Genomic DNA, 16,371 nt, shown 5'->3' on the forward strand with positions numbered 1-16,371 from the left:
ATAAATTGACTATCTGGCAGCAAAAAAAAAAAATCTAAACACCAAGACTATTACTCAGAAGAATTCAAGGATCATTATATAACCTTCTGAAAAAGCTATAAAATTCTCTAATATAATAATCATTTACTTGGTAATAAAGATACTGATGTAATAAACTTCCCCCTAAATCACAGGTGACCTTAATTTAATATCCAAATATTTCTTTTGCCAAAAAGTTTCAGACTTTCAGGCATTTCAAAGATCATTTGATAAAATTCATCACATTATATGTCTTGTAACATTATTCATTTTAATAAAAAAATCACATATATTTCAAATATAAGCAGAATACAAAAGTATAGCCATGTGAAATGCAGACTAAATCAAACAGTAAATGCAAACACTGCTCATCCCAAACTGTAGCAGGAGAATTGGTTATAGATGGGCCAGTTATTCTATTTCATAGAGAAAAAAAAAATCAGACTTGTATCTGTAAGTCCTTTACCATTTCGTAAGTAACCACAGAAGCTTGAAATAGTAAAAACTTCATTCCCAGGACTTTTTGCCTTGTTGTGCACAGATTCCATTTTGAAAGACCTGTTGGGGGAAAAATAGAGGATATCATTAAAGATATATGAAAAGTATTTTTAGAAATAAATTGAAGATTTGAGTGTATGACCATTTCAAAAAAATTCGGGAACTGAACACACGTTACTTTTTTAGCAATGTTCTCCAACATTACTCTCTTGGGTAAATTTCCCCAACTTTGTTCCTACCTAAAACCTTAATCCCAGTTTTGAAACTTAGGTTATCAGAATTATTTTGTGACTCACTTTTCCAGGAGGAGCTCCACTACGATAGGTCATGTAATTTGTGGTTAATGCAATATATTCTGAATCCTAATATGTTGACATCTGCCACAGTTCTCCACAGGTCTTGTAAGGACCTGAGGAAGGTGGGTTCTACTCCAGACCAGTGATTTAATCATAGCAACTTTCAGATATTGTTCAGGGATATTCTCATAGGCAGATGACTCTTTCCTTAAAATGCAGTTACATCATGCACCCCGTTGTGAAGCCCACAAGGATTTCTCCACATTCACAATCACAGTGAAATGTTAGTGAAATGGAAAAATCCAATGTACATTATTTTGATATCCAAAAAAATGCCATGCTGTCCAATAGCAGATCCCAGTTGAAGTGACTGATTTCGGGAAGCAGTCTCTAATTCGGATAACTCCTTCAATAATTTTTTTTTTTAATGAAGAATTTCGTAAAGAGTTAACTAATGTATGGCGGCAATTTTTAGTGGAAGGCAGGCTGACAGCCCGCTATCCCCCCTCAGGGCACCAGACACACCCTCCTGAACTCCGTATCTGCAGCCGACTCAGAATGAAAACGTCCATCACACAGTAACCAAGTCCCTCACTGGCTCTGTGGGATGATGATTAGGCAGGTAGAATTTGTTAGCAACCCATGTTTTCAAGAATTTGAAGAAATCTTAGCGGCCACCTAGCCCAAAAACCTCATTTTCTAAATGAGGAAAGCAAGGCTCAGAGGAGCTAAGTGACTTATCCAGAGCTACACGTGACTAGTTAAACAACAAAAGCAGGATTTATTCCCAGGTTTTCAGGCTCCAGGCTGACTGCATTTTTTGCTTATCATACGTTCAGTGCTTTGTAATTTTCTTAGTCATAGGAAGAAGAGAAAAGTAAAAGAAGGCTATATGAAACTTAAACATGTGTATGTATGTGTGTGTATATATAATACATATATATGTATTTTATATATATATAATACATATTATATATGTATATGTATATATGTATTATATATACATATATATGTATATGTATATATGTATTATATATACATATATAATATGTATTATATATACACAGAAGAAAAGAAAATAGAGAAAATTTTAGTATACACACCACAGAATTTTACCAGTCTATGTCTCCATATTAGGGTCACAGAACAGAAAATGGGAAACCTTGTAGTATAGAAGCATTATAATGGAAGGAAGCGTAACATTGGATCCTAAATAATCCACAGAGCCTTCCTACCAAACGGTAGGCCCACTGAGGACAGGAATGGTGCTGACCGTTCAGTGCCTGGAACTGAGCTCCTATCACAGAACAGAAACGTCAAGGACCGTTTACTACCACATAGTGGGAAGTGCTTTCCGTAAAAGCATTCCCATGGTTTCACCTCACACTAATTATTCTCTTTACTCTGAACACCAAAATAGTTACCTATACTACCAAGATTTTTTCCGCATTCCTTTACCCTACTTTCGGTGTTTTCTATTTATTTCATGTGTCTTTTTTTTTTTTTTTTATCATTTGAATCAAATGAGAAATTTCTTCTGTAGGCTAGTGCTAAGGACACAGGCTGTAAATTGTAAATTCAATCCTCTAACGTCAGACTGAAAAACTATACTGCATTTTAGCAGTAGAAGAAGGTAGACACACAGAGTTAAGGTTAGTAATGAATCAGGCTCTGGAATTAGACTGGTGCTCAGCTTTGAATCAACCTCTAAGAAGCTGAATTAATCTTGGAGTTGATACCTTTACGCCATAAGACTCAATATCCTCATCTTTACAAAGAGCAAAATAATAGTACCTATATGCCAGCCTTGCATATTAAGTGAAATCAGGTAAGTAAAGTACTTAATGGTGACTAACAGATATTAAATATTCAAAAAACAAGAGCTATTTTTGTTCAACTGTACTTTTTGTAAATGAATTACTGATTGCCACCTCTAGTTTAGTACACCAAAGTATAAATTAAATGGTGGGACTTGGGCTATGAAACTGTAAAACTTTCTCCGATGATATATGAAATATATTATCACTGGCATTTACTTAAATGTTCTTTGTTCATATTTAATTCACAGCAAGGAAAATGGATTTCAAGGTGTGTATGTATCAATCTATCTATCGTCTATTCTCTCAGTCAACCTATCTATTAAATCATTCAGCACCCAGCACTATGATTTTTCTGGCACATATTATGAGAGCAATGGATATTTTTTGAACGAATAAATCTTAAAATATATAGATCAATTGCCCAAATTATTCTCTGATCCCAAAGAATTAAGAGGAAGTTTTTCTTAAATGTGTTTTGAGCTGAAGGAGCTGTTGCATATTTACTCTTGATCTGAAGAAAGGAAGAAAGGAAGGAAGAAGAGGAGGGAGGGAGGGTAGAGAGACAAATACAGCAAATAGTTATGATTCTTTTAATGTCCCAAATAATAGGAGTCAAAATATTTATGCACATCTTACCTGTCAGTTCCACATGCCAACTCTAAAGGCATGTTAACTAACTTATTAACTACAAATAGTCTGCTCAGTAAATAAACTATAGTGTCCGACTCTTGCAAAGAATCACAATTATTCTCCAGTCCTCTTGGCATCCCAACATGATTTGGAAGAGTGGACGTGTATTTATTTGACAAGTCCAAAACTTTTTTGGAAAATAAATTAACTTTTGAATAGTCTGTTTTCATTTCAGGACTGCAAACATCCCACCCTGGCAGCATCAATGAGAAGCGGTCTTCATTTGCGGCAAGTCCTAAAGAAACAGAACCCTGAAGCTTTAAAATATTGAGATGCTTAATGCAGAGATTATCTAATTCTTTATCCAGTCCCCATGGCAAAAAGCAAGATAGGAACAATTTAGCTGCATCTATTGTGATGCTGGCATCCACTTTTCTTGATGGCTCAGGGTGCATCTTTTTGGAGTTCTTTGTTTTCTTCTGCCTTTTAATGCCATCACTTTCTTCTAAGAATTTGACAGCATTATCTCCTTGGGCTGGGTTTTCACCAAAAGGCTTGGCTTGCACCTCTGCTGAGAGAGAACCACAGGCAGTTTTATTTCTTTTCAGCGTCAGTGTTTTCTTCTCCACTGTGCTTTTTGCTCTTCTCAGGATCTCACTACCATAGAATGAATTAGAAGGGTCAACGTCACAGATTGGAGTTGGCAGCAAAAGTTCAACAAGATTTTCCAGATCAAATAGAAGGATATGAAAGCCAATGTTACTCCATTTTGTCTTCACAGGCAAGACATTAAAAGGCCCTGAGAAAGACTTGGCATCAGCAACCTAAAGAAGATTAAGGGGAAAAAAAAATTACTTGTCAGGGTTTTTATTTTTCAAGTGATTTTATTAAAAGTTCCATATTAAAATGGCATAAAATGAAAGTATTAAGTAGCAGTACAACTAAAGCCATTTCAATTATTTTGTCTGTTAGGAATACTTCCCTCTAAATTAAACAGTCTATATTCCTTAAAAACTTTTTTTTCCCTTCCTAAAACCTTTATTTTTCTTTGAAAAAAAAAATGAATTAGGCCTAGGAAGTAAGATAGCATCAGATTAATATCTTTTCATATCTGATTTCTTATCTTCCTATCAACATAGCCATGAAGACATACAAAGGGGAAAAAGTGGGTCTGAAAATTGAGGAGGAGAACATTGGATGCCTGGGTGGTTCATTCCATTAAATGCCTGCCTTTGGCTCAGGTCATGATCCCAGGGTCCTGGGATCAAGCCCTGAATCAGGCTTCCCACTGAGCAGGGAGCCCAAGTGGGGGCTTGATCCCAGGTCCTTGAGGAATCACGACCTGAGCCGAAGGCAGATGCTTAATGACTGAGCCACCCAGGCGCCCCAGGTTCACATAATTTTTTAACTGTTTAATACTTTTCTTTTTACATTTTTGTGCTTGGTTTGCAATAGGACATACTTTTCATGTTTTTTTTTTTTTTAATCTTGGTCAAGTTGTTCCAGTATCATTTGCAAACTTGTTCTTCTCTCACTGATCTGCTGCCTGGGACATTAGTCAATGAATCTATTCCATAGTTTCATAGCTTTACAAAACGACTTCAGATCTGGTGGTGAGGTTCTCCTATCCAGTTGTTCATACAGTCTTTTATTCTTTCACGTAAGTTTGAGGATGTTCGTCAAGTTCCAGACTGTATCTCCCACTTACTTAGACCATGCTTAATTTCTTTTGATCGTTTAATGGTTGTTCAGAGGGATGTTTATATTATTTGCTTATCAATTTTTTAAACTTCCTGTAGCTATGGGTCCTTTTTCATTTCTGATATTATTGCTTTTGCTTTTTTTCTTGCCAGAAGTTTATCGATTTTGATATTCTCTTCAAAGAATCAAATTTTTACTTTGTAGGTCCTCTCAATGGAATAATGTTTTCCTTGGAAGACCATTTCCTTGAGTAAACTATTTTAATTTCACTTATTTTCTCACAGCATTTTTGAAGGCATAATTCTCCAGTCTTCGGATTTCCTTTGCTGCTTTTGAGATGTTAGCTAGTACTCTGTCACTCTGTCTTTTCTCTCTGCTGCTTTTTAGATGTTTTTGTCTTTACTATTCTGCATAAAATCATAGAATCACTAGAATTCTTTTAGGTGTGGATGTTTCCCCCCAATCCTACATTGTATCTGAGTATTTCTATGTCTCCTTAATTTTGTTCAGTTCTCAGACCTACCTTTTTGAATGTTTTCCCTCTGCATGCCTTTCACCCCATACAGAACTCTGATGAGCCCATTTGTCAGACACACTATTCTCTCTCTCTCTCTCTCTTTTTTTATTTCTTTGTCTCTCTGTGCCTCATGCTGGAGAATTCACTTTGGAATTCTCCTTTAGCTTGCCTATTTTCTTCTCACCTGTCTCTACTATAACATTTAACTTATCCACTGAGTTTTTTAATTTTGAGTTTTACATTTTTAATCTCTATCAGTTCCATTTGATCCCCTTAAAAAACAAACTGTTCATTTTTACAGTCAGTTATTTCTTCCTTATATTTTTAAACCATTATTTTTCTAAAGGTACTTATTTTGTATATCTATAATTCCAGTTTTTAAAATCCTTGTGATTATGACTCTGCTTTTTTATTTTGGTGGTGCTTTTCTGTCTCCTTATGTTTTGTGACTGTGTATGTGCATGGGTGTATGCATGTGTGTGCATTTGGGAAATGTTACCAGTGAGAAGCCTTCGAGTCATGGGTTGAAAAGGCATTCTTCAAGAGAGAATCTTTGTTTGTGACTGCCAGGTACCCAAGGGGTACAGATGTTTATTTTACTAGCTCACTAATAGTTAGAAATTAGGTTTGTATATAGAATTGAAAATTAAAATTCAGTAGCGCCCCCTAATCCATGGGTTATATGTTCCAAAGATTCCTAGTAGACACCTTAGATGGCAGATAGCTCTGAACTATACATTTATTATATTTTTCCCTATGCATACATACCTATGATAAAGTTTAATTTATAAGTTAAGCACAGGAAGAGATTAACAATAATAACTAATAATAAAAGAGAACACTTAGAAGAATATAGCGTAATAAAAGCTATGTGAATGTGGTCTCTCTCTCTCTCAAAATATCTTATTGTACTGTACTCACCCTACTTTTTGTGATAATGTGAGATGATAAAATGTCTAGTGATGAGATGAAATGAGCTAAATGACATAGGCACTGTGGTGCAGCTTTAGGTTACCACTGGCCTGATGATATGTCAGGAGGAGGGTCACTGGCTTCTGACCCATGGGTAACTGAAAGTGTTGATAAGGGGGACTACTGTATTTAGTTTTGATAAGGTAGAGAGGAAATGGGTGCTCTCTTACATTTCACGATGAGTATAAATTGGCATCTCTTTATAAAAGGTAATTGGCAAGATGTATCGACAACCTTAAAATATTATATAACCTTGGATATAGAAATGACTTTACTAAGGCTAAAATTACAAAGATACACAAAATTATATGAAAAAGAATGTTCGTTGTAGAAATTTTTAGATCAATAAGTTGAAAATAACTTGAATGTCCCGCAATATAGATTTGGCTAAATAGATTATAATATGTGCACATATTAAAATACTAAGCAGATATTAAACAGAGGTTTGTGGGGTTTTTTTTTTTTTTGGGTAAAATATATAATACCACAGCAAGAACTTCACATAGTGTCTATGGAAAATACCTAGATTAAAAAGTGTAATCCCATTTTTATAGAATTGCAGAGATTTCTCAGTATCTCCTTTTAACTATATCTATTTCTTAAAGTTTTATTTTTAAGTAATCTCTACACCCAACATGGGGCTTGAACTCACAACCCTGAGATTAAAAGTCATGTGCTCTATTGACTGAGCCAGCCAGGTAATAAGAATTGCCAAGGAAAATGTCAATAATAGTTACGGCTCTCTAGATGGTTTTAACATTGTGTCTCCTTCCCCCAAAATACGTTAATCAGATTAAATTTAAAAGTGTAAGAAGATTTGCTAGTAAATCGAAGGCCAATATTTTAGATATATAAGCAGCTCACAAAAATTAATTAGCAAAATACTTGTATCTCGGGAAATAAAATGAGCAAAAGAGACAAAAATACCACTGAAGGGCATAGTATTTAATCCATTTGTCTCAATAAAAATAAAACAAGTATAAAATTTTATATACCACACTGGTTTTGAGCCCTTCCCTTTGCTAAAATGTTTTCAAACTTACAGAAAACAAAAAGGATCCCATGCTGTTGAGTGATTATTTTAACAGGACTCTGATGACATCTAGATGGCCTTATCTTTTCTCAGAAACATCATGGTTATATGTATCAAGAGTCTTAAAAATATATACTGTCATTCTTTCAGGGTACTTGGGTGGCTCAGTAAAATAAACATCTGACTCTTTGATTTCAGCCTGGGTCATGATCTCAGGGTCCTGAGATCCAGCACCCAGCTGGGCTCCACACTCAGTGGGAAGTCTGCTTGAGATTCTCTCTCTCCCTCTCCCTTTGCCACCCTGCTCCATATTCCCTCTCTCTGCCTGTCTCTCTCTCAAATCAATCAATCAATCTATCAATCAGTCTTTAAGAAATATTCACTATCTATGTGATGTGATAAGCACTGAGTGTTATATGCAACTAATGAATCATTGAGTACTACATCAAAAACTAATGATGTATTATATGTTGGCTAATTGAACATAATAATAAAAAAAAAAAGAAAGAAAAATCTCTAAGCCACCAAAAAAAAAAAAAATTCCCTATCATTGTCTCTAATTGAGATGCTACTTCATGTTCTTGGAGGATAGTATACCCAGATCTAGGCTGTGGGTTTATCTCTGTTTTCATTCATGAAGCAGACATTGAAGAGGTCCTTGCGGGGGGCCTCTTAAGTAGAACATGGTATGAGTAGCTGTCCACAGAATATGGAACAGGACTCAGCAACTGCATAGTTATAGCTCCCACCATTTACACTCAGGAGGGAGAGAGATACGTGCCCAGCAAGGACCTCATAGCCAGGACAAGGGCAGAGTAAGGGCCAATGTGGGAAGCTATGAAGGCCTGAAGCAGGCACCTCATATCTGACCTTGATGACCCACGAAGTCTAAGCAGAACTGACAACAAACAACAATCTGAAAGATTAAGGAGAAATGAACTAAAGAAATGGGCAAGACCAAGTACTTGAGGCAAAGAGAACATGAGAAGACCCAAGAAGTGTTGGCTGGAGTTGGGGTGAGGACATATGTAGAGACCATGTACTGGGACAATTTTAGTATGGACGGAGGGCAGAATATGGAAATGCAGATGAGCCAGAGAGGAGAGGAGCCACATTGCATTAAAGCCTTGCAAACTGTTGAGTTTCAAATTTATTCTGCTGTGACCCTTGAAGAGGTATGTAAGTAAGGAAGTCACCGATTCCCAAACTCTAGCTATGATAACTTCTGAACTGCAGGCTAATCAACCAGACTAAAACAGAGTTCCACTCTCCTATGCACTTCCACTTCCCCAAACTGTAATCTCTGGCCACAGTATCTAGACTTCTCAATTACTGGGCCAATCAAAATCATAGCAATGATTCTGGCAATATGACACACTCCCTGGTCTGGTCTCATCCTCTTATTTTGTGATCACACAGCCAAAATAGACCCATTGCAGTGTTGTAAACAAAAATCCTAAATTTCCCTCCCTAACCATAATCACCTTAAGCCTCAGGAGCAAATGAACACTTCAGAATATTTTCAAATCATAAATATTATTCCAAGTTTTTTTTTTCAAGATTTATTTATTTATTTGAGGCGGGGGGGGGGGGAGGGTGGATGGGAGGGATAGAGGGAGAAGGAAAGGAGCCCAATGCAGGGCTTGATCTCAAGACCCTAGGTCACAACCTGAGCCTAAACCAAGAATCAGAAGCTTAACCAACTGCAACACCCAGGCGCCCGCTGTTTTTTTTTTAACATATAATAAAGTTGTTTTTCATTTGGAAACAAGTCAATTTAGATTATAAGTATAAACCACTGTTATATCTTAATGTCCTAAAATGAGTATTATAATTCTAGACTGTATCATTGTTTAAAAATGTTTAACTCTGTTAAAAAATAGTATATTTTTAAAATCATGTCATCAATGGACTTTAAAAACAGTATTACCATCATTTTGAGCATAAGTAATATAGAATGACAACAAATGTCAATAATAGTAATTACTGAGCTTTCACATTATAGACCGGACATGCACAATATTTAGTAATGTTTAGCAAAGGCTATAGTAAATGTTAACCTTATTTATATTTATATGGTACTATACACAATATATTCTGCCGACAAGAATTCTATTAAAAACAGCCTGCTAAAAGAAATTAAAAAATAGGAGTGTTTTGCTAAATCATGACTGAATAACGTTGTGCAAAAAATATAAATATAATTATATTACTTCTAGAATGATAAAGTATATGTAAACCATCATTTTAACAAAAGTATTTTAGAAACATTCATCAATCTGATTATAATTAAAAAGTCGAGAACAAGTCATTGAAGACAAAAAAGAATTTCATCGAATCTGTCACTGCGAAAGTATGAGGGCTAAATATAAATTTTAAGTTATTAGTCCACGTGTTGCTGACAGAATGCTCTCTGATTGCCTGACTGCTCCCCAAAATGTGCTGTCCAGGCTTTGCACAAATAGAAAAGGTGCTGGTCTTTTCCCCAATATCCCATCACCGTTACAACCACTGTCTGAAATTCGGGGGTTGAAGCAAGAGAGGAGGTGTGTTTACAATCTGGACAGCAAGAGGTAGCACTAAGGGACAATGGTCCATTCCAACCTCTGAACTTTGGGAGCCTGGGGAGTAAGATGGTTCTGATATATCTACATGTGAATGCTCTCAACAGCAGGTGGGGAGTAGGAAGAGGCACATAGAAATGAGCTCTTTGTCTGAGTACACAGACTTCGGGAAAAGCTACTGAGTCAGAAAGTCTGCAAGTGAATCCCAGATGGCCAGCGGAACAGAAATTATTCCTCCACTCCCCACAAGAACTCAGAATAAATGACAAGTAAAACTGAAGTCAACAACACAAAACGCAAACTCTCAACAACCCAATAGACACATAAAAAAGAAGCACCGAAAGGACCCAAAACTTTAGAAGAAAAAATGTGATAGATGTGAAGGTGTAAGTCTAACATCTTTATTTTAAGAAGTCTATTCATTTACTTATTTTTCCTTTATCCTGCTGTGTTCAGCTTGTGCCTCTTCTCTTTTCTTTCTGATTCAGAAAGACAAAATGGTTAAACAAGACTGGTCTTACCCCCTGCCTTTGAAGATGGAAATGCACTGCCTGACAACATGTTCTGATAAAACTTCTCTCTGAAAACATATTGGATCCCCCACTGAGTTTGTTGTGAAAGGATCTGACCTGCCCAACCTACAACCACAAAATAAGTTTGATAAAACTGATGCTTAAAACTACCTTCCTCTTCTCACTTTTGTGACTGTGTGCAATAATACCTAATACAAATATTTAAATACTATGTGAAAAGACATAGATGCTAGCTGCAGAAATATTCTAGGTATTCGGTTATGCAAGAGCAGGAAGAATTTAGAAATTAGCTGATCTTAAGGGAAAATGAGGAACAGAGAAGTAAAGTGACTTGTTGGGTTCCTCATTTGGTAAATAGCCAAGTCAGGGTTCCCAAATCCATTTTTCTCCCCTGACTATTCTTTGGATGACATTCTATGACTTATATTTCTCCAAGAATAGAAGAGTGTTTCTTATTTATTATTTCTAAGATGTATGAAGGAGCCTCATTAGCTAAGCATTCATTGCAGTAAATACCATATTCACAGATGTATAAAAACGAAAAATTCATCATTATAGGAAAACATTCACTAATGAACTGATCACTTACAAAACTAGTGCCTCCCTTTTTAACATAAAGTCCCACCCCACCCATTAGTCAGGCTTTGACTGATTATTAAATGATGTATTCCCATCACAAAGTAGATAGCAAACGCTGTAGAAAATGAAAATGAAGGATTACACTGAATGCCAGAACTGAGTCTCACCCAATGCCAATGACAATCAAGGATCCAGCAGGGGAGACCAATTAACAACTGAAGAAGAGAAAACTAATTCAGATGCTTCATATGACAAAACTTTTAATATAATTCTCTTTTCAATACTTTTCTAAAATAACTGCGGATTGTGAAAGTCAAAAATGAAGTAAAAAGTGATAGATTGTGTACCATACAATTAAATTAGAAAAAAAATCCTCCTCCTCCCCCTTCTTCTCCTTCTCTTCCTCCTTCCCCTTCTTCATTTTCTACTTTCCCAATCAATAGTTTTCAAATAGCAGTATTCAAGAATATTCACAGAATGAAAGAAGTGTCTATCTCCTACACAATCAGAAGAATTACTCATGAAATGGTACTGACTGACCAAGGAGAGCAGGTTATTCCTCTTTCACTCTAAGATAAGAAGTCAACAAAAGTAACTTCGACTTTACTATGGATAGTTCACCACCGAAGAGCCAGGAAAAGGTCCCAGCTCTGTGCGTGCGTCTCTTACTGTAAAAGGAGACAGAGTCTGTTTTCAGGGGTTAGAGTAAAGTCCATTGCTGCCTCGGTGGGCGCTTTCTAAAGACAGGCCCATCACTGCGAGATACCCGTGGTGCCTCAGCAAAGCCAGAGAAGCTCAGGTTTGCTTTCAACCTCACAGGGCCTTCCTTTCCTTCTGATCGAACAACAGAGGGATCCCTGGAATAGAAAAGTCACACCAGAAGAATGGATTTCTACTCCACGGCTATGCGACAAAGTCTTATTTGAATGTGGTCCCAGAAGTTTAAAAAAAAAAAAAAAAAAGACATTTAGTCACTGGTATTTTACAAATAAAATATTGTTCTAGATTTCTAACCAGGATTGCATACTTCCTCCTAATCACATTTTTTGGCACATACATTTCACCAAATTTCAGGGAAGCATACTGAAAAGTCAGACCTTTTTTCTTACTTTCAAATATCACAAAGGTATTATTTGTGCTCTAAAATGCACATTAAATCATGGTTACAGCAACACCAGCCTCCTCACTAAGAAAGTTTCTTCATCTCCTGAGACACCTTGTGGAAACATGGTCCTGGTGAGCCAGGCTTATGTCTGAACACCATCTTTTCCTTCTTTTCTCCTAACTGCAGTGGGTGCGTCACTGCTGCCTGATTCTTCTGCTCTGTCTTGGCCTTCTAGGCTTTTCTGATTTCTCTGCCTCTGTGTTTGTCCTTATGCTGAGAATGCCCCAACACCCATCTACAGAAAATCTACCCCCAAAGAAAACTCACTTCCCCAAGAGACTTCCCCTCTTCTAATCTCTTCTAGTCATCATCTTGCTGTCCTTGGGTATTTCACGACATTGTTATTTCTTTTCCAACGCAAGCGCGCGCGCGCGCGCGCGCACACACACACACACACACACACACACACACACACACACACACATCACTATTTTCATCCATCCCAATCTTTAAAAAGCTGACCATGCTTCGGCCTCAGTGCATTCCACCAGCAGGAATCTGTTAGGAGTTCATAAAACATGAGGTCTATTACAGAGGACTTCTTTGAGCCTTAAAGAGTCAGACAAGAGGAGTCCTATAACCATGGAGGGTAAATGTACTGACTTCATGGCATCCTCCTCCTAGTAACTGTTCAATACTGAAACACAATAGTTGAAGATGTTATTTCAGGTCGTTTTGAAAAATAACAAAGAAAATCCAGCACATAAAAATGTACATTAGGTATGCTTTTGTTTATGGTAACTTGGGATTCAGCTGTTGGGTGTTAGTGATGCACATTTCTGTAAACCCATCTCTAACCTTCGTGTGACCAGAGCAATTCACTTAAGAAACTGTCGCCTAAGTGAAAAGTAAGTGCCTCACAACACTAGCCCATTTAAGCACCTAATTACAGGGTCAGTGGAGAGTCAACCTGCCCCATAACAGATTGCCTTCATCAGTGGGGTCCTGTCTACTCGGCTATCGTGCCTCCACTCCCAGCTCCTGGTGTACTTGGATGTCCTTGCCCTGACTTTGGACTATGTCTCTTCAAAATTTTACTGATGCAGAATCTGGGGTAATTTGGGAAAGGACAAATGTGTTCCTTAAGTAAGCCATTTCTCTACCGATTACAAATGGAAACCACTGTTTTCTATCACTTCTTTCAACATGTTTATGCTTTAAGTCATAGGATACTTTTCCAGGTCTTTTTAAAAATTCTTTGAAGTAAAAAAAAAAAAAAATTCTTTGAAGTGAAATTTCAGATGGAAAAGATACAGACCTTTAAAATGTTTGTTACATTGTTAGACTATGCTCCAGCAAGTTTCTTTTAAAACACACTTCAACCAAAGGCGAATGCATGTAAGTTACTTTATCATACCATTAAAGAGTTCAGCACTTGTTTTAGTGTTTATTAATCTGATAGGAAATTTGCATTGATGATTTTCAGTGAGTATAGTTCTGCAATTTAAATGTTTATTTTTGTCCTGTTTCCTAATTTACCATTTATCTTTCCCTTATCAATTTGTAAGAGCCTTTTTGATGTAAAGATATTAACCTTCAAATATACTACAAATATTTTTCAAGTCTCATTAGGCTTTACATTTATAGATTTTGAGAATTTCTACAATATTTTTAAAATGTAAATAGTAAAACTAGAATTTTTGTTTCATGTATCTTTTGGGAATTTTGCCACTCTTAGGACTTTCACAATGCAATTACTAAAAATATTACCTATTTTCCCCTAGTAATCTATTTTCCTATATTAAAACTTCTATTCATCTGAAATTTATTTTTGTGAAAGGTAGAGAGTAGGGACATCATTTTATGTTTTATCTAAAAATACACTCAATTGTACAAAGGCCACTTATAAACTTTCCCTTATGATTTTAAGTGCCATTCTTTCCAAAGATCAAATTATGATTTATATACATGCTTATTCCTAGGCTCTTTTGTCCTTTCCATTTATCTTTTTGCCTCTTAAGTCACTTCTGAACTCTACTGCAGATGATAGATAAATAGATAGATAGATAGATAGATAGATGATAGATATACTTAACATCTGAGAAGGAAACCTCATTTCCATCATTCCTCATGTGCTCATTTTTCTTACCTCATTTTATACATTTATTTTTCCAGAATAATTCTATAATCAAATCATCAAAGTCCCAAAAACTCATCTAGGAGATTTTGAAAGTTATTTTTATTAAATGTATAGATTTGTGACTATGGGAATCTTTAAAATACTGAGCTTTTCCTGTGGGATTCCATATAACAACGATGTTATTTTTTTTTTTTTTCAAAGGTATCAATATGGACACATTTATTGGAAAAGAGAGACAAAATGTAGATATATACACACGCAGCTACAGAAATAGAGCTGTGTGTGTATACGGGTGATTTACAACGTGTATGTACAGTTCTTTGCTCTATTCATGCAGAAGGGCTAGAAGCAGGGACACCCCAATAAAAAAGGTACACTTAAGTACCCAGATCTTAGTTTCTAAATACTTTTTTCTTTTTTAAAGATTTTATTTATTTGACAGAGAGAAAGAGAGAGAGAGAGATCGCAAGTAGGCAGGCAGGCAGAGAGAGAGAGGGAGAAGCAGGCTCCCTCGGGGCTCGATCCCGGGACCCTGAGACCACGACCCGAGCCAAAGGCAGAGGCTTAACCCACTGAGCCACCCAGGCACCCCTAAATACTATTTTCTAAATAAAAGGAGCCAGGGGCAGAGGGTGGTGCCTGGGTGGCTCAGTAACAACGATGTTATTGAATCAGGTTATTTTTTATGTCTTTGAGTGATTTTTAAAACATGTGTTCATATGGCTTTTACATATTTCTTATTAAATTTATCCCTATTATTTTATATTTTATACTGTTTTTATCAATGGAACTTTGATACTAACTTGTGTTTTTTTATATGAGCACATAAATTTTTCTTTAGCATTACCATCCTTAATTTTTTGCTTTATTAGGTCTTCTGTTCTATTCACTTTTTATATAGATTATCCACTATTATACCTGAATAAGGGGAATTTATTTCATTCTTCACATTCCTACTCTTTTTATTTCTTTTTCTTAACCTTTGGTATTTGCTAATACTTCCAGGAAAGAAAAAAAAAAGTTAAGTAATAATATTACTATAACCGAAGTGGTATTACTATTGCTTTTTAAAGATTTATTTATTTATTTTAGAGAGAGACAGAGCATGAGTAGGGAGGGGCAGAAGGAGAGGGAGAGAGAAAATCCCAAGCTGACTCTGCACCAAGCATGGAGCCCGACGCAGGGCTGGATCTCAAAACCCTGAGATTATGACCCAAGCTGAAACCAAGAGTTGGACACTTAACTGACTGAACCATCCAAGTGCCCCATCATTGATAAAAAAAAAAAAAATGATTCAATTTTCTCAATGTTGGCTAAGGTGGGATGGTTTTCCTAGGTCCATTTATGTGAGTAACCATCTCTCTTTAACCCCTGTCATTAAATTTGATTTATTCAGTAATAACAGGTAATTAAAAGAATACCAGGTACATTTTAACAACATCAACTAGCAAAGATTGCATATTAATTTATAATCCCAAATACTTCCCTCATCAAATACGTTCTGAAAGAAAAATCTAAAACAATGTTTATTGGGAGATCAGTAAAAATGTAACCAGGTCTGTATGTATTAATATAGAAGAATGCCTGCCAAATATTTTTAACATAACAAAGCAACTTGTAGAATACCCTCTAATATAATCAATTTCATTTCTATGTGAAAGAACAACTTATACACATGAACACAGACCTACACACGTTTTCATTTTATGGTGTAGAAAGGAACACAACAGCATCATAGTATGGAGGCTAACACAAGGCCTGTGGCTTGAAGAGTGAGAGAGGATTCTTCACGATCCATAAATGTCAGGGTCCTCCCTGGACTGTCAAGCATTCATTTCCTAAAATTCAGCCTTGATCCATTAGTGATACATGAAAGCCAATACTGCTACACTGTATTTTGGAAAGTCTTAAATTACAAGATAAACCGTACCTGAAAAGTCAAGTTACTGTATGTATTACTGACAT

General features: G+C 36.1%; 1 protein-coding gene across 2 annotated transcripts in view; it reads right to left on the reverse strand.

Annotated features, from left to right (window-relative positions):
- Window positions 1-16,371, reverse strand: part of WDR72 (WD repeat domain 72) — a 218,521-nt gene that overhangs the window by 93,868 nt on the left and 108,282 nt on the right. For both annotated transcript variants that reach the window (XM_046007151.1, XM_046007152.1), the window contains exons 15-16: window positions 3,269-4,086; window positions 485-576 (exon numbers count right to left, since the gene is read on the reverse strand). In XM_046007151.1, coding sequence (XP_045863107.1) covers window positions 485-576; window positions 3,269-4,086 — 910 coding nt within the window. The remainder of the gene's footprint in view (window positions 1-484; window positions 577-3,268; window positions 4,087-16,371) is intronic.

This window comes from Meles meles, chromosome 6, assembly GCF_922984935.1.
Source record: "Meles meles chromosome 6, mMelMel3.1 paternal haplotype, whole genome shotgun sequence".
In the NCBI taxonomy this organism is placed as follows: Eukaryota; Metazoa; Chordata; class Mammalia; order Carnivora; family Mustelidae; genus Meles; species Meles meles.